The sequence below is a fragment of the Mycteria americana genome, chromosome 25, assembly GCF_035582795.1.
Source record: "Mycteria americana isolate JAX WOST 10 ecotype Jacksonville Zoo and Gardens chromosome 25, USCA_MyAme_1.0, whole genome shotgun sequence".
Classification (NCBI taxonomy): Eukaryota; Metazoa; Chordata; class Aves; order Ciconiiformes; family Ciconiidae; genus Mycteria; species Mycteria americana.
The window spans coordinates 3,465,777-3,493,612 of record NC_134389.1 but is presented as its reverse complement, the minus strand read 5'-3'; the positions used below and the strand labels follow the sequence as shown (position 1 = coordinate 3,493,612).

At 47.6% G+C, this 27,836-nt stretch overlaps 2 protein-coding genes across 4 annotated transcripts in view; one reads left to right on the top strand and one right to left on the bottom strand.

The window, feature by feature from the left end:
- ASH1L (ASH1 like histone lysine methyltransferase) overlaps positions 1-17,743 on the top strand; it is a 63,700-nt gene extending 45,957 nt beyond the window's left edge. For 2 of the 3 annotated variants that reach the window (XM_075525160.1, XM_075525162.1), the window contains exons 12-28: positions 173-319; positions 1,307-1,415; positions 1,599-1,760; positions 1,959-2,053; positions 2,308-2,465; positions 3,706-3,858; positions 4,326-4,380; positions 4,483-4,615; positions 5,084-5,332; positions 5,782-5,868; positions 6,133-6,223; positions 10,858-10,996; positions 11,594-11,766; positions 12,268-12,434; positions 13,609-13,649; positions 14,383-14,684; positions 15,434-17,743. In XM_075525160.1, coding sequence (XP_075381275.1) covers positions 173-319; positions 1,307-1,415; positions 1,599-1,760; positions 1,959-2,053; positions 2,308-2,465; positions 3,706-3,858; positions 4,326-4,380; positions 4,483-4,615; positions 5,084-5,332; positions 5,782-5,868; positions 6,133-6,223; positions 10,858-10,996; positions 11,594-11,766; positions 12,268-12,434; positions 13,609-13,649; positions 14,383-14,684; positions 15,434-15,525 — 2,353 coding nt within the window. In that variant the 3' untranslated portion in view covers positions 15,526-17,743. Of the gene's footprint in view, positions 1-172; positions 320-1,306; positions 1,416-1,598; positions 1,761-1,958; positions 2,054-2,307; positions 2,466-3,705; positions 3,859-4,325; positions 4,381-4,482; positions 4,616-5,083; positions 5,333-5,781; positions 5,869-6,132; positions 6,224-10,832; positions 10,997-11,593; positions 11,767-12,267; positions 12,435-13,608; positions 13,650-14,382; positions 14,685-15,433 lie in introns of those variants that run through there. The other variant, XM_075525161.1, reaches the window with a different exon arrangement.
- A 1,893-nt stretch (positions 17,744-19,636) lies between these two features.
- On the bottom strand, positions 19,637-27,734 carry RUSC1 (RUN and SH3 domain containing 1). The gene is made up of 10 exons (XM_075524905.1): positions 27,717-27,734; positions 25,250-26,964; positions 24,324-24,425; positions 23,551-23,627; positions 23,199-23,373; positions 22,963-23,068; positions 22,817-22,863; positions 21,520-22,543; positions 21,028-21,156; positions 19,637-20,341 (listed from the first exon to the last, which is right to left on the bottom strand). Exons 2-10 carry the CDS (start codon positions 26,835-26,837, stop codon positions 20,173-20,175), a joined length of 3,417 nt encoding a protein of 1,138 aa, XP_075381020.1. The 5' UTR covers positions 26,838-26,964; positions 27,717-27,734; the 3' UTR covers positions 19,637-20,172.
- Positions 27,735-27,836: the final 102 nt, after the last annotated feature.

The following is a 27,836-nucleotide window of genomic DNA, read 5'->3' as shown; positions in this document are numbered from 1 at the left end:
AATGGTTTTCCTCCATCTCTAGGTGTACGGTTCTATAAAATACAAAAGATTATAATTGCTTTTTCTCCAAAACCCTCTCTCAGAATTCTTGAATGCGCTATTACTATGTTATCCCTGTTTGCTTTGCAGCAACAAGCAGAATCACAAATAACTTTCCTGTGTTGCTTCCTAGGAACCGGATGATTGAACAGTACCATAATCACAGTGATCATTACTGCCTGAATTTAGACAGTGGAATGGTGATAGATAGTTATCGTATGGGCAATGAAGCTCGTTTTATCAACCACAGCTGTAATCCTAACTGTGAGATGCAGAAATGGTAAGAAAAATATATTCTCTTTACTGGAAGACTGGTATACCAGTGACTAAGATATAGATAACCAGATTATCTAAGAGAATCTGATCTAAAAAATCCTGATTCCTCTCTAGGGAGGGGAATCAAGCTGAACAATGTAAATAATATTTACTATCATCCTTGCATTGCACAAGAGAAGTAATGTAATGTTTTCAAGCATTGGACATTTTGGAGACGGGATCTAAGTTTTCTGGCAAGGCAAATCCAACGTTGTTGTTTGTCATACTGTTAACCTGCTACAAATTTTGAAGCCTAAGGTAATGCCGTAAAATAATCTAAGTGTATATATTCTTCCCTTCTGGCAATTCAAATATTTTTTTTTTAAACAGGCAAACAGGGAAGTAGTCTGACTTCAGCACACCCTGTGTCATATCAGTACTATGTTATCAGAAGAAATCCAGTGCCAGACTAGTAGGAAGTACTTCTGAGAAGTGTATAATGAATAACTTACAGTGAAATAGCAGATGGTCGTAATAGGAATCAGCTGTGGTGGCAGTACAGCAGAGTAGCTTGTGATCAGATAATTCTAGTGGATTTAAGCAATAGTAGTCAAATTTAAAATTTTAAAATCCAAAACAAAAACTAAGTAAAAGAATTGGAGAGGCAATTAATTTTAGTGCATTTTGTAAAATGAGCTATGATGTTCAGTATAAGCTTTTGATTTAGGGTGAGCGCCTGAATCTTGGCAGTTGATAAGTAGATCTGCTGTGATAGCCAATATAGTTTGCAGCTTCTCTATTTGAAGCACAACTTCCTACTCTTTGTAAATACGGTATTCACTTTTTTGGCTTTCAAAGTTTATTGTAAGAGATAAAAAAGAGAACAGTTCAAATGAAGAACAGGTATAATCCAGGGCACAGCAGAAGTGTTGCTTCCTGTCTCTAACACTTCCACTATGTGGACAATTTTCTTTTTAATTATTGGGAATATTTTATTATATTTTCCCTGCAGGTCTGTTAATGGTGTTTATCGGATTGGATTGTATGCACTTAAAGACATGCCTGCTGGTACTGAATTGACTTACGACTACAATTTTCATTCATTTAATGTTGAAAAACAGGTAAGGATCACAGTGCAAGACCTTGAAAAAACTCACCGAGGACAAACAGTTCTGCAAAGTTGAAGGTCAATTAACAAAACTTATTGTGTTGTATTTGACAGAACAGGTTCTTTATAATATTGAGAGATAATCTAAATGTTTTGGGTTTTATTTAAAATAATTTCTCTTCTCCCCCCCCCAAAGCAACTCTGCAAATGTGGTTTTGACAAATGCAGGGGAATAATTGGGGGTAAAAGTCAGCGAATGAATGGACTTTCAAGCAAAAGCAATCAGCCTGTGAGCACCCACAGAAGGCCTGGACGGTCGAAAGAGAAAAGGAAGTCAAAGCACAAACTAAAGAAGAGAGTAAGTAGTAAAGACAGATTTTTTTCATGGATAAAGGTTAATAGGAAATCAGTTTGTGCCATCAGACTGAAAAACTGTGTATTCGTATATTTTAAACTTCAGAGAAATACTACAGGTTCTGTCTCAGCAACTACTTTTACTGCTTTGCTAAGTTCTTGGCACAGTTTTTCCTGTCTATCAGGATGATCTCTTTTCCAGAGGGGCCATATCCCAGAGGAACCCAGTGAAAGTGTGAATGCACCAACAAGGCTGACACCACAGCTTCAGATGAAGCCCATGTCTAACAGAGAAAGGTAAGGAATGATTTCAGTGGGTTTTTCCTCAGAAATGGAGTTCTGTGCAAATGTTGAAATTAATTTTTTCTGTAAGACAGGGCATCGTGAAATGTCTGAGTAAGCAGTTCTTAATTCTCCTTAAACCACCTAGGGTGGAATTCCTCTCCACTGACATCAGAAGTGTACCTCTGAATATCTGTCTTTTTCCCTACATTAAGGAATTACTTTTACAGTAAGAACGTGATTCTTGAATGCTTCTCTAATTTCTGTAGGAATTTTGTGCTAAAACACCATGTATTTTTGGTACGAAACTGGGAAAAGATTCGACAAAAACAAGAGGAAGTGAAGCATGTCAGTGACAATATCCATACCACATCGCTGTACAACCGCTGGAATGGAATCTGTCGGGATGACGGCAACATTAAATCTGGTGAGGCCAACACAGGTTCCTCGGGTTGCTGCTTTGAGAATCACAGAATCATATAGGTTGAAAAAGACCTTTAAGATCATCGAGTCCAACCATAAACCTAACACTACCAAGCCCACCACTACACCATGTCCCTAAGCACCTCATCCAAACGGCTTTTAAATACCTCCAGGGATGGCGACTCAACCACTTCCCTGGGCAGCCTGTTCCAATGCTTGATAACCCTCTCAGTGAAGAAAAATTTCCTAATATCCAGTCTAACCTGTATGACATGCCCGTGAAGAGTTTAAGTAAGCTCTGTGTATAAATCAAATGTAGAGTTACTACAAGATCCATATACCTTTTGTAATACATATACAGGGAATACTATACAGATAACAATACCTATGTATGTGTTTGTGTATGTGTGCCCTTATTTTTACATTGCAGGGTAAGACAGAAGCTCTTTCACTGTTTCAGTGTATGTTTTTTTGCATTATGGGATTCTGCAATGTCCTTTGAAACACTTAATGCTATTTTCTTAAGAATGAGAAGTTTGTACTATATAAACCATTTATGTGGTTGCTGGATTCGTTTGTGTTCCTCCGGCAGCCCTACTGTGTCTCAAGTCCTGGTAGAAGTTGTCATGTCTCGCATTTCATCAAGAGTGGTTTATCAGAGGAGGAGGAGGATAATACTTAACATTTTCCATGATTGGACCCTTACAGAAAAGGGCTGTTTTCTGCTTTCTGTATCCCTAGACCAGAAACAGTTGCGCTGACTTTGAAAATTGTCGTTTATCCTCATAATTCGATGGATTTCAGGCCTTTAGAGAACAAAGCTTTTTGGCATGCAGTCAGTTATGGGAATGGGACAAAATATGACTATCAGAAAAAAATGTATTAATCCTGCTCCAAAAATAGCACTCTATTCGTAGGACCGTAATCTTCGCAGCCATGCAGGATTTGGTCCCCACTGTCAGGTACATGAGAAGTTGGGAAGTGAGTATTTTGGGTGAATTCAATGACATGCTGTATTTGCTCCAGCAACATAAAATACTTTGATAACCAGCTTAACCATTTAGATGAGCTATAAGCAGCGAGAGCCGATTTGGGAATATGAAACTGAAGCCTTTTACTGTTATAGTAGCTTAGAAAATATGTTAATTTTAATAATTGGTGGTGGAGTTGCTGGACTGGAAAAGATGCTGTAATTCGATCTTTAATTTTTTGTTTACAGATAATTCTTTTTTGCCCTCTTTCAGATGTCTTCATGACCCAGTTTTCAGCCCTTCAGACCGCCCGCTCTGTAAGAACACGACGCTTGGCTGCAGCTGAAGAGAATATTGAAGTGGCTCGTGCTGCCCGCCTGGCACAAATCTTCAAGGAAATATGTGATAGCATCATATCCTATAAAGGTGAAGGTGACACTCCTAAAAAAATCTCCATGGAGACTTTTTCAGCCTCTGGAACAATGGACTCTCTGAATAGAAAATACTAGAAAAAAATGAGTTTATTTCAGGATGTTAAATAACCTTCCTTTCCCCCCCCCCCCCTTCCTTTCTCCTCCAAAGTAATCACTTTGCTTTACCCGCAACCCCTTCCTCTGCCACCAGAATCTGCAGATGTTGCTATCCTTTTAAATTGATTTTACAGTAGTTCAGCAAATCGTACAATTGACAGAATTGCAAGGAAACTGTCCTCCATTTTGATACATGTAGTCCAATTACAGCAACCAACTTCTAGAAATGCAAAAGCATTTCCATTCCCTGTGCCTCAGATAGTAGAAGAGCCTTTTTTTAACCTAGATTGAATGGTGTTAGTTACTTGTCATCTTAAGTTTTACTCAAGTAAATGTTGCTAAACTTGTGTGTTCCTGTTGCAGATTCCTCCAGGCAGGCTCTTGCAGCTCCCCTCCTGAACCTACCCCCAAAGAAAAAGTAAGTACTTGCTTCTCAGAGCAACCCATAGTTTTCTATAATGGATTTGCACAGCTTTTAAATGCTAGTGAAAATGACATTGTGCATACATTCCCATTTTAGAAATGCAGACTATTATGAAAAGATCTCTGACCCATTGGACCTTGCCACAATTGAGAAACAGATCTTGACTGGCTATTATAAAACTGTGGAGGCTTTTGATGGGGACATGCTGAAGGTCTTCCGGAATGCAGAGGTGAGGTTCTCTCTGGCCTTAAAGCTATTGCATAGAAAGTGGGGATATACCCTAGTTTAATGCTCTTGCTGACTTACAGTGATAAAAGAAAAAAATATTTTAGAGAAGGAACTTGTGATGATCCATTTCTGATGAATAGACATTGATAGCAATTCATGTGCTTCAGCTTACCCTTAGTGCTTTTTGGTTGCCTTAGGTCAGACAAACAGAAGGTCAAGAACACACATGAATAGCTAACCTAAAGAAATTTCAGTATCTTTTGGAAGAGGTACCTTGTTCTGTAGTGTCATATGTAAGATACGTGGACCTGCTGTTCCAAATAAGGAAGTAGATAGGTGTATACCACATTGGTGGATGCAGCTTTAGTGAAGACACCTTTAAGGGTGCATGCAGACAGGTGGAATGCACCAAAAGCATGGAACCTGGAAAAAAACCTTTTTTTTGTTTCTTTGGTTTGTTTTTATTCAGAAATATTATGGCAGAAAATCTCCAACTGGGCGTGATGTATGCCGGCTACGGAAAGCATATTATAATGCTCGCCATGAGGCATCTGCCCAAATTGATGAAATTGTGGGAGAAACAGCAAGTGAAGCTGACAGCAGCGAGACATCGGTCTGTGAAAAAGAAAATGGGCATGAGAAGGATGAGGATGTGATCCGTTGCATTTGTGGCCTTTACAAAGATGAAGGACTCATGATCCAGTGTGAAAAGTGCATGGTGAGGCAGGGGGAACACAAAATGCAGCCTGGTGCTCTTCTATTCTCCATAACCAGTGGAACTTTTACCAGCAGTTTCCATGTAGCTAGTAACATTAATTACCTCTTCAGACCTTCATTTCCTCTCCAAAAGAATTGAGAGGCTCTGTTTTCACAGAGGAAATGCAACTTGCATTTCTATATAGAGGAGCTAGCACTTTTCTGAAACTGCCAGCAACTCCTGTCTTTAGGCGAGCAGAATTAATTTCAACAATTTTGAGCTTTTACACACACAGTTGCATGGGGATCTTGTCTGTCTTCTGACATAGTGTGAAATAGTTCAAAGAAAATGTTGAATTTCCTTTGGGAAGCTTGTTTTCTTGCTTTCCGTAATATTTTTGAGAAAATGCAGTTTGTAAATAAATTTCTCTATCACAGGAATTTCTAATTGGGTTGTATCTGTTTTTCTAGGTCTGGCAGCACTGTGACTGTATGGGTGTGAATTCTGATGTTGAACACTACTTGTGTGAGCAGTGTGAACCTCGATCTGTGAATAGGGTAAAAAAAAAAAAAGTCTCCTCTTCATTACTGCAGTTATAAACTAAAGCAGCTCCTGCATTTATATTTATTGAGATTGGCAAGACTAGTGTGGGATTCTCACTTTATAGTGTAGCTTCCTTGGTTTAGGTTTAATCATGTTAAGCATCAACTCTTCTTCTCTATCCACTTCTGCATATTTCCAAAAGGATATCAGCCCCATTTTTGCACTGATTATAGGGGGCATCTCAGAATTTCCTTCCTCTTTTCTTTTTTTTTGTTCAGGAGGTTCCCATGATTCCTCGTCCCCATTATGCCCAGCCTGGCTGTGTTTATTATATATGCTTATTACGGGATGATCTGCTGCTGCGCCAAGGTATGTGCTAACTCTGGTGGCTACTGTGATTTCCATCAGATAAGAGTGTGCAGAGATTTCTGGCATCACCCTGTTTGAAATGCTTTTATCTTTTTACAAGTTGAAAGCTGCACTCTTTGCTATTATGGGAGTGACGTAGTAAGAGTTCTCACAGGCTCGTTGATGAAGAAACATTAATTACCTTTAGCATAGGTAGGGCTCTCCTACTGGCCAGAGAAGGAAGATGCTGAGCCAACTTCTGGTAGTTAACATTTAGAAGTAAAGGCAAAGAAGGCTATTAGACCTTCAGTATTTTAGTGTAGAATGGTCATTAAAACATCCAACTTACTACTTGTTTGTTCCCTGAAGTATATCTTTCTGGACATTGCTTCAAAGCCCTGAGTCTTTCAGAGGCAGCTACGCAGCCACATAATTCAGTTCACTGATTTTTTTTTTTTTTTTTTTTTAAATTTCATCCTACAGATACTTACAAGGTTAGAAAGAAGCCTATATAATTATTAAGAGAACTGCTCTTGAATGAGTAAAACCAGTTGGTATGTTTGCTAGAGGGGAATGGGAGAGTCTTCAGGGAAGTGGAGAATTAAAAAAAAAAAAAAGGTCAAAGAACAGTGTATTCTTTATCCCCTCTGCAGGATTGTAGAATTTGCATTCAGTCTTCCTTTTTCATTGTTGCTCTGCATTGTGTATCCTGTCTAGAGTTCAGCCGTTTGGTTTTCTCATTTCTTGTTTTTTGCTGGGTTCCTTGCTGGAGAGTATCTCGCTTCCTAGGGTTGTATCACTACTTGCTTTTATGTTTTCTGTTGAAATGGATTATGTTTTAGCTGGGGTTTGTGGCATCTTCCAGTCATCCATAGCATTAAGGTAATTTTTGTCATGACACGTTATATATTTCACTCACATACCTCTTATCTGATCTTGGTGACTTTAATTAGAGAAATGTTAGTCCTTACGTGGCTAAACTCCGTGTGCCATCGGAAGAGGACAAAGGAGACCAGACTGCCACTGTTAGGTACCAAATGCCTCTGCAGTTACAGAATAGATTAAGCAAGTTGTATACCCAGAAAGGAATACACAACTACAGTAGAAAAAGGGGGAATCCGTGAATTCCTTGCTGGTCGCAAGTTCTCCACCAAAAGTTCTGATGCACAACACCTGCCTACAGAAATTGTTGTGATGCAGGCACACAGGCATATAAGGCATCTTGGAGACAGTAGAAGAAAGAGTTTTTTACTCCCTCTGGTTTCTAAAAGGTCATGTAATTTACAGATTTCAAGGCAAAAGAGACCATAGTGACCTTCAGCCCTACAGTCACTATATCCGTAGACTATTACGTTTTTCCTATGTGTTGTGTATTAAGAGGAGGCTGATCTGATGATAAAGACTAAAAGTGCTTTTGAGACCATTGCCTGCCTTTGCAAGTTGGTCCCACCCTCGCTGCTTGGGAATTGTGTCTGTACATTGAATTAGTTTGTCCTCCAGTTCCAAGCTTGAGAACTCATGTTTTTGAGGAACAAGGCTGAAAAGCTTCCAACTGTGTGAGTGCGCACACTTTACTGTGAACAAATCCCTCTAAATAAGTGAGGGTTCTTCAGTCTCTGGTTAGAGGACTTGTTTTTTAACTTCTTGACAATTCTACTTGAGGTTGTTGAGTTATATACTACAGACGTGCTTCCTCTGCAAAAATTACCTAACACGTAAAACCAGGAGATTATGCAAATAGATCTGATCAATTGGTCCATCGCATCCTGCAGAGTGAACAAGGAGTTCTACCTCAGATGCGAGTTGATAAACAGAAGTCAAAATGGACCTTGGAAAACCCACATAGCCAGAAACTGTCATATGTCATTATCTCTGACGCACCAGCAATAGCAGCCGCGTTTATTCCTTGAAAACACAGAACTATAAACTCCGTTTTCAAGACAGAGGGGTAGCTATTTCAGTAGTTAGTAACGTCTGGATAAACTTGAATTGAAATCAAGCTTCCTGAACCTTAGGGCAAGAGAGTATCCATGTACATTTCCTTCTGAATATTCCTTTTTTAGTCAGGTACAATAAGTACTAGAGTTGCTTTATTCTCACTGAAGAGGTAGGGAAGAAGAGTTGCAAGTAGCTAATTTAAAATAACAACCAAAAATAAGTGGTTTTATTTACATTCTGCTTGGGGCCAGCAGCTGCTCTCAGCATGTACCTTACTTTTTTTCTCTATGAATCTTTTAAAGAAATTAGGGAGGTGGGTTCCTTAAAAGTAATCCTTAACTCAGTAAAATGAAGATGTTGTTATCCCGGCTTTAGTTCAGATAGTAAGAAGAGCTAACACAGTGGGTGAGTACAGGCTAATCACAAGCAAATGCACACTGAATCCTTGAAGAGCTTGCGCTCTGCTAGCTTATATGCCAGCCTATGTCATTCTATCTTCAGTCCATTTTTTACTTAATCAAGCTAGAACTCTGTCTCTCCTTCCTACAACTACAGCTTCTATTTGTTTAATAGCGATCCTGGTATGCCAGAAGGTTTAAAAGCTGGCTTCATGGTTGTAGGCAGATGTCAGTGCCCATATGGCCTATGTCATCTCTGTTTTAAATCAGAGGGTTTTTTTTAGTAGTGCAGTGTATTGTACTCCACTGGTACAGTGACGGGACAACAGAAAACCTTAAAGCAATTTTTGCGAATGAGGAGTCCTTAGGAGCATCTTCTAAACTTCTACAAGATTGATAAATGAGATTATATTTATGAAAATATAATTACACGTCCTTCACTTTAATCCTAAATTTGGCTATAAACTAAGGGAGAACAAAACTGAGGTGTTCATGAACCTGGGGCCACATTGTACTTGGTGGTTCCCTAGCATCTTTATACTAAGCTGCGGAAGTAAGAGTCTGAACCTGCTAATTAATTAAATGACAGTAATGTACATGGAAGGAAAATAGACATCATAACAGAAATAGGTATGTACGTAGGGAAAAAACCCAGGAGTCATTGCAATTTAATGGAAACACACGAGAAATGCTCGGCATGAATCAAAAAGGCAAACTGAATGTTAGAAATTATTATGAACAAAATAGAAAAAGTAATTGTGCCATTCTATAATCTTACGGTGTGTCTGTCTCCTGCGTGCTATGTACTATTCTTGTCATCCAGTCTCAAAAAGAGTGTCTTGCTACTTGTAAAAACAAGCGCGATGAGAAGGATAATCAGATATGAAACATCTTTCCTGCGAACAGAGTCTACGCAGATGATTTGGAGGGTGATATGATAAAGGTCTGTGAAATCAGGAGTGGCATAGGAAAGTGCAACAATGTGGAAATTAGGGAACACTGAAATTAGCAGGCACCGTATGTCAACAATAGGAAGTATTTTTTCACAAAAACATAACTAAACTGTGGAAAGCATTGCAAGAGGAAGGTGGAGAGGTCAAGAGTATAAATGGTTCCAAAAAGATTAGACAAATTCTTGGAGGAAGGATTAATCCCTGCCTGTTTATGCACAGTGGTCCAGCTATAGCCTTTACCTAAAAGTCCATAAAACAGGGATTAAAAGAAGCCTGAAGGGGATACCATGGGAAGGCTTTTCCTATACATGCCTTATTCCTATGGTTTTTCCTCCTAAGCATCTGCCTCTGCCCACTTTTCTAGCTAGAATATTATGCTATATGACCTTTGATCTTACCCAGGGTAGTTTTCCTTAGGTTTTTATGACTTGGGACCTCCCAGGTTTTTGTTCATTGTGAGGTAAATAACAGAAAAGATGGATTTGATTTTTAAATACTATATACTAAATCCAACGATATTATCAGGAATATTTTGAGTTTCCCAAATGTTCTCCCTCTGAGACTCTTCAGGTTCTTTGTGAACATTATTGATTAAAGCTTTTTCCATAAAGGAGAAGGGCTTTTTGAATGGAGCAGTCTGTTTTCACCCTATCAAATGATAGTCATCGTCACAAAGAAAGGTGCTGTATACAAGTAAGTACGGCAGTCAAGTCTGGGGGGCGGAGAGGAAGTACTTCTAATGCCGTTTCACAGATCAGAGCAGAGAAATTAAAGAGTTAATTCGCTCATGGGATGAAATGAATAAATAGAAGTTTAGGGGTTGCACTTGGGAAAGACTTTTTTGTTGCCAGGAGTGTCATTTTGTTCAGCCCTTCTTGAGCTCTGCTTACCTTTCCTGAGCTATGCATCTTATTTGAGTTCTGCTGGAATAATCAAAGGCTTGGGGCTTCTCGGTCAATGATTTATTTTCTTAATAATAATCTCTCTAAGTATCTTCTCTCTTAAAGATTTATTCTTTAAACATTGCAGCTATCACTAATTTCTACACATTTTCCTAATCAAAACTTGTTTTGTTGCATATCCTGTGGTCTGTCATAATTTATCTTCATTCATTACATGTTACTATTTGCAGTCTGGGCATACAATTCAAGTTACGTTTAGTTCTTGCTATAAAGCTTTTGTGAAAATTATCAAGGTAACCTTTCCTCCTCTTGCGGGTTCTGCATTGGTTTTGCATCACTCTTTACAATTCAACATTAGGTGGCTCTGTCATGTTAGTTTTAATGAAACCATTTACTCCTCTATTTTTGGTGTGCTGGACTCATTAAAAGTTCTTTACAGGTGTGTATTTTGTGCCTATTGCCAGGTGATTGTGTTTACCTGATGAGAGACAGCCGTAGAACTCCAGATGGACACCCTGTCCGGCAGTCATATCGGCTGCTGTCCCACATCAACAGGGAGAAACTCGATATTTTCCGCATTGAAAAACTCTGGAAAAATGAGAAGTATGTTCAAGGCATCTTACGAATTTGAGACATTCCATATACCTACCTGTCAAAACACAGTAATTTTGTGGAAGTCTTGTCATAGCTTAAAAACGCAGGACCGAACATGGTTCAGTTACAAAGGCTTGATGATTTCCCACTTGTCTCTGCTTGTGCTCCACAACTGCAAAGTAAAAACACGTAAGGTTGGAGGTTTAAGCAAGGGATAAGAGATATAAGTTGATGCACTTTCCTCACTGTTGGAATAGGCTGAGAATACACACTGACAGCTGAATTGGCTCAGCTAACGATCACTGACTTGCTAAGCCACTGTAACATGATTAAATGCATATGCCCCATAGATAGCAGCACAGTAAGTCTGCTGTGTTCATAAAAATCACACTAGGAGTAGTTCCACTTACTGAAGGGGATAAAGTTGAATGTGTAATAGTCATGTGACTTCGCTTTTCATCACAGTCATTGCAAAAGTGCAGCATAGATAATTCAAAATTAAGTGGAGGGCATTAAGTAAAGTTGTATCATGGGCTTATAGAAATAGTCTTTTTTTTCCCCCCCCTTCTGTTTCTCTCTTTCTCTTACCTTTACACCTTCAAACAGAGAGGAGCGGTTTGCATTTGGTCATCATTATTTCCGTCCACATGAAACACATCATTCCCCTTCTCGAAAGTTTTATCACAATGAGCTCTTCCGGGTGCCATTGTATGAAATTATCCCCTTAGAGGCTGTGGTGGGAACGTGCTGTGTTCTTGACCTATACACCTACTGCAAAGGTAAGGAAACTTAATGGGACAAGAAATTAAATATAATACACCTTTCTAATAATTTGGGAATTATGCTAAAATAGTTACTGCTGTAAAAAGGCAGTAGCCAGTGTTTACAGGGTGTCGGAGCTGAGGAAGCACTATTGCTTTAGCACTGGGACAGTGATTTCTGTTTTAAGAGGGCCAGTACTGAAGAGACAGCAGCAGGGTGGGATTGTGGGGGGCAAGGAAGAGAAAGTGATGGCAGTTGATAATAGTTTTTGTAAAAGTTTGGGTACTATTTGATTACAGTATACAGGTTTTCCTCTTAAATTGAAGGAGCAATGTGTCCACTATTATGATTCTGAATCAAGGAGAACAAATAAGAATGCCTGCCGTCCCACTGAACAGCTCTGACAGCCCCCTACTTCTCTGACACTATGTATGGCTTGTTCTTGTTCTGGTATACCATGTGTTTCCTCTTGAATCTGATTAACATTTTTTACAATGTGCTTTGTTTCAAAACTGCAGGGAGGCCAAAAGGCGTGAAGGAGCAGGATGTATATATTTGTGATTACCGCCTTGATAAATCAGCTCATCTCTTCTACAAGATCCACCGGAATCGTTACCCTGTCTGCACCAAGCCCTATGCCTTTGACCACTTCCCCAAGAAACTCACGCCCAAGAGGGACTTTTCAGTAAGTGTTTCTTCTCTTAGCTTCCTCACTTTTTACTAGAAGACTGGACGTATTTTTGGAAAGCCCCTGGCTCTCTGTTTATGAATGAAGCTTGGTAAACCGAAGGAAGCTGACACATAAGCATACACAGTCTGGATGAAAAGTTGGCTAGAAAGAAAGCTTGGAAAGAAAAATTGACTGTAGACAGAGAATATGCAGTTCAAAGGCAAACGGATGTTGAACAAACGGTCATATAAGTTGGATGTATAAGTTTGGAGATTGTGGTTTGACTGAAATCTAGATGCTAATTTCATTTAAGCCACTCCTGAGTGAAGGAAATCTTAAAATTCACTTTTCCATCACAATTCTGCAACTGTAAAATAATTTTATATCTTTTGGAGAATCATACAACATATAGTCCAATGTGAGTTTGTTAGCCTGTCTGTGTCAAGCTTTCCTTCCTTTGGTGTAATTACTCTGTGTTTTAATAAACTTGCTTAAGAAATTATTTTCAGCAGTACCTTTGAATAGTGATTCCCAATATGGAAAAGCAGTATTTTCCTATTTCCATTTCCTGGCTCTATCAAATGACATACTGCTTACTTCATATATAATTATCACTGAAAATGGATGTTTTATCAAAAAAACAGCAGACAGATAAGCAGCAAAATCATGAAGTACAGTTTTCCTTAACATCCTCCATCTGAATATCTGTTCATTTCACTGTCTCATTTTCCCCTCTTCCATGGAGATAGCAACGCTTCATTGTGCACATCGTCTTACACAGCACTACTTTTGTCTCTGAGTGCAGAGGTATCAGATCTGGCAAATCTTTTGCAAGTAAGCACTTTTCTTCCTGGAAGTAGAGAGGTTTTTGTAGTAAGCTTAGAGACGGTTCCAGATTTCTGCTGTGCAGAAAGCAAAGATTATTTTTATCATGATGGTCTATGACTTGAAATTTATTTAGAAGATATTAAGAATGAGATAATAAGTCTGGCTCTAATTTTTCCTTATTACATGATTATGCCTTCTCCTTTGAATTCGTCTGATGTGTGAGATATGCCAGCCATGCACTGCCATTTCCAAAGTGTCAGATAGGCAAGTCCTGTATTGGTACTTCCAGAATATTAGACCAGCGCTTTCTTCCACCGTGAATTTTATTTGGTATTAATCATAATCTTTATTGTTGTTACAGCCTCATTATGTACCAGACAACTACAAGAGAAATGGAGGCAGGTGAGTCTTACCTACCAGATTGTTCGTTGAGAAGAGATGAGATAATCCTGTTTGTTTGTCAAGTGTCCACTTTTTTTCCTACCCATTTCCCCTGGGTGCTATGGAAATAATAAATTTAAATTATTTAAAGCAATCCTCTAAACTTTCAAAGAGATAAAAGGGAACAAGTGGGAAGGAATAGAATATAGAAGCAGCCTTAGTGTTCCTTAATAATGTACGTAAGGAAGAGCACAGAAGCCATTTTAAAAGCTGGCAGAAGCAGCTGAATGTGGGAGGTGGCAGAGCCCAGAACAAGAGCATCCAGCCTTCCTGCACAAAGGGAGATCGGATCCCTGAACAGACTGCCCATGTTTGCATTGTAATAAGAGCCACGGCCAATGCACTCTCTCAGTTCCGTTAGAGACTTTAAAAATACCCATCAAGAGCCATGACTGTTGCAGAAAAACATCAGTAAGTGCTGAGCTCAACTATTTTGGAAGATAAAAACCTTTACAAATTGAAATAAAAAAGTAATTTGTTTTTAAAAGACTGCATTTGAAGTTATGCAAACAAAGTTATAGGAACGTAGCCTCCCATAGATCGTAACTGGTGGGTTTGAATGCATGTATTAAGTCCAATGACTGAGATTCCAAAAAGCCCCCTACCTACTGACAAGTCCTTGACTCACTAGTAATTGGCCTTTCAGGTGAGTGTCTGAAAAATTGTGGTGTTTAAACCCTTCTTTTCCTGCTAGATCGTCCTGGAAAACAGATCGCTCAAAACCACAGATTAAAGACTTAAACCAAGAAGAAGATTCTCTTCCACTTATTGAGGATGTATTAGGAAACCAAGGTCAAACTTCAAGTGAGATGCCTAGCCTAGAGGAGCCAGAAAAAGAGGCAGTCTCTAGTGAGACCTGTGAAACTGATAAAAAGGTGGAAGAAAGCAATTCCGACACAAGGCAGCTGTGCACTCCAGAGGAAAGGCGGCATATTCAGAGAGAGAGACTTAATCAAATCCTGCTAAACCTCTTAGAGAAAATCCCAGGGAAAAATGGTGAGATTTTATGCTATGGTTACACAATAGCATTTCTTCTAGAGGTTTGGTTTTAGTTTGCTGCAGACCATGTTGATAAAATAAATGCTTTTGTCTGAATATATTGCTAGTGGACCTTATTAATATAATTAGTTTTCTTTGCAGTAATGTTTTCTTCTGCAACAGTAGCAGTTTCCACTAATTGCAAATGAAATTTCTTACAACTGACACAGTGTTTTGTATAGTATTTTTAGTAACCACAAAAACTTCCGGAAGACAAAAATCTCCCCCATCATTCCATATTTACAACTGGGAAACTTAACAGACATGCAAAGAAAGTCTGAAGAGAATTTGGAAAGTCTCTTTTGACCTTTAATAAACTTTCTACTGGGTTCCAAGTAACTTCTGTAGGTATTGTCTAAGCCACAGAATGAGGGTGCAGCGATAGCACTGGTTAAGTATGTCTCTGTTTTTAATTTAAAGCCTAGGATGAGCTCTGTCCAGTCTCTTTCGTGCTCTGGGAGTTAATGCAAAATAATCATGGACTCAGAGAATAATTTGGGTTGGAAGGGTCTTTGGAGATCATCTGGTCCAAACATGACTCAGAGCAGGGCCAACTTCAAACGTAAATCAGGTTGCTCAGCACCTTGTCCAGTCGAGTTTTGAATACCACGGTGGATGGAAACATCCTTGAAAGAACCGTGAATAGGGAAATGGGAAAACTGTTACTCGTATCACCTTCTTTACCAAAAGCCTGTGGTCTGTTGCAGCTATTGATGTCACTTACTTGCTGGAGGAAGGATCAGGAAGAAAACTGAGGCGGCGCACTCTGACCATCCCAGAGAGCAGCTTCAGGAAGTGATGCCACGAGAGGAAGCTGTGGTCTGGAGTCTGCTACAAGGGCTGCTGAGGACTGAGGGCAGGAGCCCAACTTCCTCTGCACCAGCCAAGGAAGAGAGGGCAGCAGAAAACTGACAAATAGACAAACAGTTAGCACTTAGATGTCTGGGTTGGCAGGTTGCCCTGCCCTGCTCTGCAGTGCTCTTATGGTGTGTGTGTTGTTGGGCGTGCCTTGTATTGATGTTAGGTACTGAGAAAAACCTCGTGGTTATTGTCCAGGATGGTCAAATTTAATTTATTTTTGCTTGATATTCCCACTCAGAGGAAAAATTTAAAAAAAAAAAAAAAAACGGGGAGGTAAGAAGGATAAGGACTGACTTACTCTGATGAGAATATTCCCCATGTTCACCAATTAACCTGTGATTGTACAAGATACTGTTGGCACCACCATGGCCCATGCCAGTGAATGAAATCCAGATGGGAGGGTGAAGGCCCAGTGGCTTAAAATTAAAGGCTGCCCTAAAGTTGTGGCCTCTGATTTGCACAAGTTCCAAGAAGAGAGAAACGTACCCAAACATGCGAAAGGTTCACCGTGGAACAGCCAGTGCACACATGTACCTTTGGTCTGTGACAAGGAGAAACTTCCAAAGTCACCTTGGAGCAAAGCAGGAGTTGGCTGGTTGAGGCACTTGTTCTGCGTCGTAGAGGGGGGAGGGGGCGGGGTGTGATTTTTTTCACTTTTTTCTGCAGAAAAATTTTATAAAGCAAGTCAAATCCTGACAACACCATTGCTGTTGGTTTTTTTGATAAGCTGTGGTTCTTGTGTGTCTAGTGTGTTGTGCAAATTAAAATCTGTTAAAAGAAAAAGAAAAAGGAAAAAAAAAAAGGAAACCTTCACTACATGAACCGTCAAGCAGTATTCAGAGCGAGTATTTGTTGTGAACTGTAGAATATATCAACTGCTAACACTATTCTTGTGTTCTGGTTGTACAGCTTAAAATGTCCGTCTCTTAAATTAAGAGACAGTGTATCTCGCACCGCCTTCTCTCTCTGCCCTGACGAAAAGTATTATTCCTGAAAGCAACAGCCGAGGCACTGATTTCTCGCTGCATGAAATTGTGATTGCCATAACGCACCACGAACCAGTGCTGCAGCAGGACTCCCTGTACTGCACCCGAGGACCTTCCCGGCGTGTGGAGCCACGACGCTGTCGCCCGTCTCTGGGCCAGGGCCAGGCTGTGGCAAAGGGAGGGGGTGGTCGGCATACGCTGCCCCTTTAAAATGGCTTTGCTTTTTTGTCTTTCAGACGTACATATGCATATACAGTCCTGTTTTAGATGTTCTTATAAGAAAACCAGTTTTTAATGTGCCAAGTTGTATATATCTGCTGCGTGGATGTAAAGCAATACAGTAGTTACATGTTCCTTTTTAATGGACCAAGCTTGTCCTAATGTACATTCTTGTTATTATTATAATTATTTTACTCTTAGTGGAACATGACTCATTCCATTAACTTTTATGTGTTGATTTAAAAAGAAAAAAAAAGAAAGGAAAAAACCCTTTGAGAAAAAATATTTTATTAAAAAAAAAATAAATAAGAAAATAGTTTGGAATATTTTCTTACTGTAGAGAAGCACTGTACAGTACCAGGAACCCTGAGTATAAAATACTCGTGCGTGTAGTAGGAATATCGCATGTCCAAAATCTTGAGTTGTCTCATTTAGTTTAAAACAGAAATCATTGTCTCAAATGGTGTTAAACACTAAAAAGTTTTTAAAAAATAAAGTGCGTACAGAAGCGAGACACTAGCTCTGTCATTTTATCTTTCTTTTGTTGAAAGACTAAACAAAATGTTTTTTAGACAATCAAATGTTAGGTAAGTGCAAAGAATTGTTTTTCTTACTGGTGTAGAAATTAATGACTTTTTTTATTTTTCGGTTATTTTATAATAACGAGAAGACCAGTGTGTCACCAGGATCGCTGTTTTAAGACCAGGAAGCACTACATTATTGCAAATAGATATGAACTCTTAGTCTGCATGGGTGTAGGCTGTGTGATTGCTGAAAATAAATGCTGCTAATATATTTCCTTTTTACAAAGCATATCTAAATAGATCATTGTTTTGATGTTAATCTTTGTAAATTATGTATTACCAATTTTAACATTGGATGTAATTGCATAAAAAGCCTGCATCTCAATCCTGAGAGAGTCTAGTATTAAATGGAAAATCTTTTCCTATCGATGACTTGTGGGGTTTTCTTTGACATGTCTTTGATTTTCTTTTCTTGCCTCTGTCTCAACCGCTCCTGTCGTGTTCTGACTCTCTTACAGCCTCTTTTACGGGGGTTGTTGCCCCGTCTCTTCCAAATATCCAGTTGCCTGCTGGGTGATGGTGTTTTGCGAGGATATAATTTGGTGCTGATGCTTCTCCTGGTCAGACCTTGGCAGGAGGGATGATGGCAGCGTGCGTACAGAGAGACAGGAGCATCAGCGCAGGCATTCACTGTCTGGTAGTCAGAGTCGGTGTAACCGTGATCATGTATAATGGCAGGTCGGTACATGAACCATTAAATCTACCAATTTAGTTCCTATTCCCAGAATGTCAACGCCTGGTACCTAGAAACGGTGCCTGCATAGACAGCAGCTTTGGTTCTGTCAACATCATTACTGTGGTGGCAGTGCACTTACACCGCTAGTAGACGACCAGAGTCATGTCAGACCAATGACTTGCGCTGTGGGGCGTATTCCCCTCCGTTACCAAAACGCCAGGTAAGCTAGAACGGCTGAGAGGTGTTTGGAGGTGTGAGGAGCTGCCAGCCCAGTCCCGTACCATCATCCTGCCCTGTGCCTCTTGGCACACAGCAGGACATTGCGGAAGACAGAAACTGAGAACTTTGTGTCCCTTCAAACCAGTCTTTCTAAGGCTCCGTCAACCTCGCATTGCCTCTGGTACCCTCTGTCAAGGTTGGCACTGATGAGATACGGTCCTTACAAATCCTTCAGGGTTTACACTTCCTCTGGTTCAAAAGTGGTTTCTGGGAATAAGTTTGGTAACTATTTGCATTAGGAATGAAATAGCTTATTGATGACCCTCCTTTAATGTAACGTGATTTTTCTTTTTCTGTTCCCTAGCCTGAATCTCTGTGGTCATCAAAATGCCATGCTTGACTCATACACTTGTCTTCCTTTTAAACTAGAGACACCACGCCAAGGATTGTAGTGCTTTTTTTATTAAAAAAATAGTTGAAAAAGTACTGGATTCATCTCCTGCTGGCTTGACCCCATTTTGAAGTCCAGAGGCAGCTGTGGAATTCAATCAAACCTACTTAAGGCAAGCCAAATAACATTCCAATTAAGATATAATGTCCCTTGTCTGAGAGTAAAAATTCCAGAGAGAGAAATGAAAATGAGAACAGAATAAAAAGAGAATGGCTTTATCCTCGAAGCAGAACACAGCCCCTTGGCTGAAGCATGGTCTCCTTTGCCACTGAAACAGTGGAAAGTGGAAGGATGAAATGTGGTTCTTGGTCCACATGAGAGAGCACTGGCCCAGAAGGTGCCCTAAGGCAAGCTGCTATTGCCTTGTGCTCCTTCGCTGGATGCTCTCCAGTATGTCCACGTCTCTCTCGTACCAGGGGCCCAGTGCAAAAAATGTAAGTAGTTTGGTATGAAATCACAAGCAATGAGAAAAACTTGAAAAAAAAATTAAAGGTCATCTAGCTCCTACTGAAATCCTGTGACTCAATAAAAAGATTAAATTAATAAATAAATAAACCAACATCTACCTTTACCAGTGCTGTGCAGCTTCCATCTGTGGGGCTGGTTATCAGCCAGCCAGAGCAATGCATACTTTTCCAGGGTTATTTCTGGCTCAGGATGGCTGCAGCTGCCTCTTCCTACACTGTGTAGGAGACTGGACAATGTCTGCCATGGCATGACGCCGTACTGGGCTCTGTGGTTGACATCTGACGTTGGTATGCTGAGCAGCAGCACAGCCCTGGCCCCTGCTGGTTCGCCTGCAAGAGCATTTACTCACTGAAGACCCAGCACCAGCCCGGGCTACCTATGCAGGGACGGGCCACGTGGCCACTTCCAGCCCCCCACCCACAACGATCCATTCACACATGTGGACACGTGAGTCACAACCTTTATTTCCAGCTTTTTTCCCCCTGGAATAAGCTCGTTCCTGTGGTTACAACTATTTAGAGTGCTGGGACTGCGCATCAGTGGCCTGGGCCACCAGCCCCAGCCACGGGGCAAAGCAGGGCACATGGAGGTGGCAGCGGTGGCAGGACACGACGGCACAGAGACAACATACAGGACTGTGAGTACTGCACAGGGACAGGGTCCTTCCCTCCCCTGGCACAGGCATGGGCAGCGGCTGAGGAAACATGAGCAAGAGCAGGTCCCAAATGGAGGCCACAGTGAAGTGCCAGCAGATCTGTGGGGACACGCTCAGCAGTGGCTCATGGGACGCACCCACAGCAGACTGTAACGTCATGTGAACAAGCAGCAGCAACGGGTGCCAGGGCAGGGTTCCCTGCAGAACTGCCAGGCCTGAAGGTGATGGAGCCCCAAAGGTGGTGAAGACGTGGCAGGAGATGGTCCTTCCCGGAGCTGGCACCTGCTTCGGCAAGCTCAGCTGCTTCCTCAGGTCTCCTCCGCCTCCTCACAAAATTAGGGATGTGTAGCCGACAGGAACTAGGCCAGTGCTGTTTCCATGGCAGCAGTGGATCCAGTCTTCATCCACGGTGGAGAGCAGCTGCAGGATGTCCCCTTTTTGGAAGCTCAGGTGACCGTCAGCAGTGCCTGTGTGGTCACACAGCGCCCGAACTGCCCTGCACAACAAACGCCATCAGGGATTCATCTCCCCAGGGACCCCAGGTACCACTGAGAGAAGCTCCCACAGGACTCGGGAGAGGTTTTGACGCTCGGGTGTGGAGCCAGTGACACACACACCCCACACACACACCCCACCCCCCCAGGCAGAGATGCCATCTGACTTGAGCGAGAACCCAGATCACAAAACGTCCTGCCAAGCAGACCCTCAGAGCAGCAGCAGAGCATGAGCAGCGCTTGTGCAGACATGGCGGGGAGATCTAGGTCAGGGCCAGCGAGGGCTGGGGAGGAGGGAGACGGCCGAACATGGTGTGGGACGGCCACTCGCCCTCCATGCTCCCTTGGACAGATGCTGCACAGAAGGACCACTACGGCTTTTCTGACCTGCCACAATTTGGTCAGAGCTGCCACATAGTTGCTCCAAACAAGCTGCTATTCCCCCAAAAAATGTCTGGGAAAAACAACTGATCACAGCTAGACAGACACACAGGTTCACCCAAAGCTCAGCAGGAGCAGGAGCGGAATCCCAGGGGGAGCAGTTAAGGTGCAAGGTGGCAACAAGGAGTGGTGTAAGCCTTGCCCTAGAAAGGCGTGTAGGATATCCAAGCTATGCCTGGAAACAGCCCCTGCACCGCCCCCCCCAAACACGCTTTCCAGCCCCAAACACGACGGTGCCCTGCATCACCTGTGGGGCTGGGGCACGTCGGACGTGTTCCTCTCTGGCTGTTCTTGATCACAGGTCTTCTCAGACGCCAGCCCCTTCACCACCACGGCCAGGACACGCGCACTGGGGGACAGCCAGCTAGAGGGTCTCCTGCCACAAAGCAAAGGAAGCCACAAGCTCGTCTGGGAAGCCTTTTCCCACTCATTCTGCTCAGAAAACTATTCTGGCGATCTGGGAGCTGACAAGGGCTCTATCAAGCACCACCAAGCCTCCGCCATGAGCTCCTGCCACTCTAAAGGACTGAGGCAATGCGATGGCAGCAGCACGTGGGCCACGTGCTAATCCCCCGGCACAGCGCAACAGCCCGGGACCACAACCTGGATAACGGGCAGTACAAGACACCCCGCAAGGCCAGCGAGCCCTATGGTGTGCTCTCCATACACTGCCTGGGAGAAAAACCCTTCCTCAGCACATGCCGCTTCCCCCACCTTGCCTGCCCAAGTGGGGCCTTACCTGGACCTAGCTGAGATGGTGTCAGAACTGGGAGGGAAGCTCCTGGCAGAGGGGCTGGTGGCTCCAAAGAGCCGGCCCAGCCAGCTGCCCTTGTTAGGACCAGGAGGACCACCAGCCTCTGGGTCGGAAGGGGCTGCCCGGTTCCTATTCGCACGAGGCTCTGGGGAAGCAGCCAAGAGTTTCTCTCCAGCAACAGGATCATCTGGCTTGGTGGGTGCTCCAGCTCCAGCAGGCAGGATGAAGTCTTCAGGGGAAGAGGTCCCAGAGGTGTCAGCACTGCTGCTGGGCTTTGGACTGGAGAGTTCAGGGACAGTTTTGGTCTGAAGGAGCTGCAGCTCCGTGCCTCCAGGCTCATTCACAGATATGTGGGGTCGCGCAGCCTGGCTGGGGCTGGAATCCCCCGCAGCCGTCCGCAGCTTTGTCCACCAGACGAAGGGGAATTTCTCCTTGCTAGGAGCAGCGTAAATCCTGGAGGCCTGGCTCAGCTGGCCCCACCAGCCACTGAGGCCAGCCCCGGTGTCCTGAGGGCCTGCCTCGGGCCTGTGGGTCTCTGAGGAGCTGTCAGCTCCCAGGAAAGTGCGACTGAGCTGGTCACCCCACCGCAGCACGTGCTGGAAGGTCTGCTGCAGGGCAGCCCCCACCTGGGGGCCAGGGACCAGCCCGTGCACAGCTGCCTGGGACTGGGACCTTGTGCTGTCCTCTGCACCGGCTGCCCTCCCCAGAGTATCGGGTGGGAGCTCGTCTTCCAGGCTTGCCCCTGCAACACTGCTTTGGCCCTCCAGAGAAGGCTGCACAGCCCCCCGAGCCTGAGCGGCATGATGGGCAGGAGACAGGGGTGACTCCAGCCGACGGGACAAGGGTCTTACATCCACAGAGAGGTGGTGGTGTTCAAAGAGCAAGTCAAGGTGGAAAGTCAGCACTGAGAGGGGCTGGATGAGTAGCAGCAGTTCATCAGCGAGGTGGGGAAGAGGGCCTTGACTCAGGGCAAAGAAAGCCATGGGTGAATACAACACGGAGATGACACCTACAAGATATGGATAGCACTGAACAGCAGCAAAATGCCCTGCCCTTGCCCACAAAGCCCTCCCAGGGCCAGCTGGTCCACCCTAGCAGGTCGAAATGATGCTCCAAATTGCCTGCCTGACTGCCCTCATCCAGTACAACAGCCACAGAGAACAATGCCCTTGTCCACTACAGAAAGCCCAGTCAAGCATTGCGGGTGGAACGGGTATGGGATTATCACCCTGGCAAGTAGGAGAGGACTTGGGTGGGGAGCTTCTGGGCACTGTGTCCTTACCTGGGCTCTTCTGCAGGTGAGAGATCCACAGCTCCAGCTGCTTAATGCTAAACAAGACAAAGAGAACCCACTTAGAGCTCTTGGGACTCTGCTCCAACCTGCAATCGCAGCAAGGACAGCCTGGGCCATCAAGGGCCAATACTCACTTCAAAAGGCCGAGGATAAAGGCATGAAACTTCTGTCTGGTGCTGTTGAGAGGGGCCAGCCCGGCCACGTGCCAGCACAGGGAGTGGAGAGAGCGGGTGTTGGGGCCTGTGGAAGGCACAACATGGACAGTCACTGCTCTGGGAGCACATCCTCCCCCAGCCCGGGCTGGAAAAGGACTCCAGGCACCTTGAGATACTGATCCCAACATCTCCAGGAGCATGTTGCTCACACCAACCTGTCTTCACGGAGGCTTCCACCACACTCCAGGGGGAATTTTTCCTCTGGCCTGTGATAACATCCTTCTGGAATGGCTTCAGCCCATCCTCCACCAAGGCATAGAGCGCAGGGCAGAGGGTGTGCAGCAGCAGGTAACCCACATCTGGGCTGAGCCGGCTGTCTCCCAGCTGGGCCTGAAGCAGGGAGGCACAAAAGGGAGGGGAACGGCAGCACCTAACCCTGAGCCTGCAGGGAGGGATGGCGGGATCCTCCCCCCGGAGCTCCCAAAGCCCCTCCTGCCCAAAGCCTGCACGGCCTGCCCTCACTCCTGCCCACCCAAGCCCGGTCAGAGCCTCCGCCCAGACCCTCACCTTCTGCACCAGGTTCCGCGCGGTGCTGAAGTGGGCGATAATCTTATCCACGGCGGTGCTGACGGCGATCAGCAGGGCTGTCAGACAACGGAAAGGAGGACGTCAACGCGGCCCCCGACCCCCACCGCCACTGCAGCCCATCGGCACCGTGCGGCTGGCTGGGGCCGGCTGGCACCGCACCGGCCACGGCTGCAGCGAGAAGCAGCTCTGGACGTCAAGGCCTGGAGGAGCCGGGGAGGAGCGGGCAGGCACCGGGAAGGCCCGGGGTAACGCAGCATCCCAGGCTGTGGCCATGGGAACCCGTAGCTCTCGGGTGCAGGGATGAAGGACCCGCCGTCTCCGAGGGGACGAGGCCAGCAGGGAGGCGTGGGCAGGAGACCCTCCAGGGGTTTGCAAGGTGCCGGGGCAGCCCCAGCCCCGCTCTCCGGCTCGACAGCACCATCTGCCGAGAGGCGGGCAGGGCTGGGCCCCGCGCAGGCAGCCCTGCCTGCCCCTGCCTGCCCGTGCCCCTGCCCCTGCCCGGGCCCCCTGACCCCCCCGACACCAGCCAGGCCCCACCACCGACCCCGCCTCTGGGCCGAGCCCCTCCCACCCCCCCCGGCCCGGGGGTCTCCGTCCCCCCGCCCCAGCTCTGTCACACCCCCGCCATGTCCCGGGGCCCCGCTCGGCGGAGACGGGACGGCCCCGCAGAGGCTGCGGCGGGGAAACGGCCCCGGCTCAGCGGCCGTTCAGCCCCGGGCGTGGCGGTGGGGCCGGCACCGTGGGGCCGTTACCTTTCTTCTGCTCTCCCCGGGGGCGGCGGGCTCCCTCCGTGCTCCCCCCGCCAGGCCGGGCTGCGCCCGGGGCGGCTCCAGCGGCGGACGGCGAGGGCCTGGCTGGAGAGAGCGGGGCGGCGGGATCAGGCGCGGCCCGCGGGGCCTCGGCCGGGCTCCCCCGCCGCCGGCTGGGCGCTGCCGGGGGCGGCGGGGCCGGGCGGGGAGCGCGGCCCGGGGCCGCCCGCGGGGCCCGAGCGCTGCTGCCGGGGCAGGCCCAGCCCCGCACCGCCGCCCCGGCCCCACTCACCGCGGGCGGCGCCGGGGCCGTGGCCGGGGCCAGCCGGGTCGCGCTCGCCCATGGAGCCGGAGGCCGCGGCGGGGCGAAGGGCGGCGGGCGGAGCGGAGCGGGGCGGGCCGGCCCGGGCTGGGCCCCGCTGCCCGCTCAGGGCCTGTCCCCGCGGGCCGGGCGGCGGGGAAGGACGGGGAAGAGGAAGGGCCCGGAGGGAGCCCGTGGGCAGGGCGGCGGCGGCAGCAGGGCGGGGGAGGAGGTGCCGCCTCGGCGGGGCCAGCCCGGTCCCAGGCAGCCGGGAAAGGCCGGGGCAGCCCCGCGGGCCGCAGCCCCGGGCACCTCCCGGGCCTTGTGTCCCCCCGAGCACGGCCGGAGATGCAGAGGGGAAACCCGTGCACGCAAGAAGCGGGGGGCAGCAGCGGCCCCTCGGCCCTGCCCGGCACCGAGCGATCGAGGGGCACAGGAACCATTCGTACCAGCTAGCGAGGAGCAGGCCAGCGGGGCGTGCGGCTGCGACACGCACCCACCACCTCCAAGTCCTGCAGCCCCAGACGTGGCCGCTGCGCCGGAGCCTGCAGCTCCCCCTTGCCCCGCTCGGTCCCCTAAAGGGTGACACCCCTGCACCCAGCCCAGAAGAGGGGACCCAAACTCTTACCCTCCTTGCAGGTCTTGTCTCCTCTCGTGACTGTCCCTGGCACCCAGGGGTCCCCACCAGGTCCCCCGAGCCTCCAAACCAGGGCGTCTTTATCACAACCAGAGCCCAGCCCCTTCTCTCCTGGGAGGCAGCTTCGTGGTGGCAGCCCCCCTTCCTCTGCGTCCCCCGGCTGTCCCTCCGCAATGGGCTGCAGTCCTGGTCGGGATCTCCTCCTCTTCAGCTGGTGGCTTTCCATAGGTGACAGCAAGTGTCCACCCAGAGGCACGGGTGGCATCCAGCCTGAGCCGTCGCTGCCTATGGCCACCTCAAGGGGTGCAGATGGGTGCTGAGATGCCACCGGCTCTGCCCGCTCGCTGGCTGGCTGGCCCTTGGGCTTGTTGGAGGCACTGCGGTACCGCAGCTCCTTGAATGTGGTCACTTCTCTCTGCCTGGAGCTGGGTGGTTTTGCTGGCCAGTCGTGCTGGAGCTGGGGCCGGGCTGGCTCCTGGCCCGCAGCACTGGAGAGGAGCTCGCTGGGGGGCGGCAGCTCTGTGTCAGGTGAGAATACGATCAGCCAGTCACTCCGGTCAGCCCTGGCCTGGGCAAGAGCAGGCCCAGCAGCATTCCTCTTCCTCTTCTGGGCAAGCTCATGGAAGGACGTGATGGTCTTCTTGCCCGCGTCTCTGCAAAGGTCACCCAAGCTGGGCTCCGGCTCCGCCAGCTGCACGGGCAGGAGCGGCTGCTCTGCTCTGTGCGCATTGAGAACCTGCAGTCGTCTCCGGGGCCGGGGGGGCACAGGCGGGGGGATGCTGCCAGCCCGGGGCCGTGGCTCAGGAGCACTGCTGAGACCGGAATCCCACCGTCGTGGCACAGGCAGTGCCGGAGGTGCAGCATCAGGGTTGGGGAGGGAGTTGCAGTTAGAGTCTAGGTTGGCGCAGATGCTGGTGGTCTCCTGCGCTGCCGCACTGGGAGAGGTCTCATCACACTGGGAGTCAAGCGAGGTGCTGCTGCAGAGGCTGTCCGGGCTCTCTCCAGCCAGGGCGTCCAATCTCTGGAGCGCGGGGGGGTTGAGGTTGGCGTCTTTTCCATCACACGTCCTCCTCTGGTCAGCCAACGACTGGCCATCCTGGGCATCTTCTATGGGAATGATGTTGGGCTGATTTTCAAGGGATTGGGACTCTTCTCTGGAGAACCCCTTGCAGTACACAGAGACCGGGGAGTCATCCAAGCTGAAATCCGAGCAGCTACTGACAGAGGAGGAGGAGGAGGAGGAAGCCAGATCACAAGGGGGATCACAAGGGGAAGCCACCTCCTCCCCAGCATGCAGGCAGGGGAAATCCTCTTGAGCTGCCTGGTTCTGGAGACCCAGGGTCACTGGCTGCTGAGTGTGGGACTCGCAACACCGGCATTTCAAGGAGGGATTGTTGGAATTGGCATCCACTTGCTCACAGTTCTCAGGGCAGTCGCTGCAGCCGGTCTGGTCTCCTCCACCCATGGAGGCAGATGTCTCTTGGAGCTCCGGGTGCCGGGAGAGGTGCAGCCCCAGGGAGATGTGCTGCAGATGGATGTGGTTGAGGTTGCACAGCAGGCCCTTCTTCGGAGCCAGCATGATGCTGCCTCGCTGGTAGTGCCAAGGCTCCTCGGAGAGCCCCACAGCTCCTCTCTTCAGACCATCCAGCTCCCCGCAAACATCAAACGCCCTTTCAGTCAGCAGGGGAGAACGCGGCAGCACAAACCTGGAGAGGGATGGACAGGGAGAGAGGGAAGGTGGTGACCTTGCAGCAGCCACCGAGCAGGGAAGGGCTGGCTGCAGGGGATGGCACGAGGGCCTGTGGGTTCAGAGATGGGAACATGCCCAGCGGAGAGGGGCTGCCCCACGGCTCCCCACTGAGCTCGGGCCTGTCCAGCCAGGCGATCCCTAGAGCACGACCTCAGCGTGGTCTGAGGATGCTCTGGCCGTTCCAGGCGTCTGCAGCAGCAGGGCTGAATCCCTCTGCCGGGTCTCGGCGGTCGGGAGCATCTCACGGATGCCGTCAAGGAGAAAACGCCCTTGGAAACCTCAGCCAGGGAGCTCCCGGCCCAGGGAGGGTGGCACTGCCGGCGCCCTCAGCCCAGGGCACGGCCGAAGCCACGGGCGAGGAGATGCCCAGCCCCGGCCCGGCCGCAGAAAGACGCCGCAGACCTGGCAGCGAGACATGGCAGCTGCTGCAGCCTGCCGCAGCGCTCGGCCCGTCCCTGCCGAGGGGAAAGCTCCGGCCCCGGGCACCCCCCGGCGGCCTCGGGCAGGGGACCCGGCGGCTCGGACCGCGGGCGGCCTCGGGCAGACGGCTCCGACCCGGCCCCGAGCATCCACCGGCCCCGGGGCGGGAGCGCCGCTGCCGGGGTGCAGCCGCCCCTTGCCCTCCCCGCTGCGGCCGCCCGGGGCCAGCCGTGCCCCCACGGAGCCCCCCGGCGCCCCCCGCCCGGCCCCGGCCCCGGCCCCGCTCACCTCGTCGCGCTGCGGCGGCGAATGCGGCTGGCGGGAGGGCGGAGCCCCAGCCCCGCCCCGCCCGGGACCGGCGGGGGCGGCGCTCCGGGACCGTCGTCCCCCCCCCCCCCCCCCCCCCCC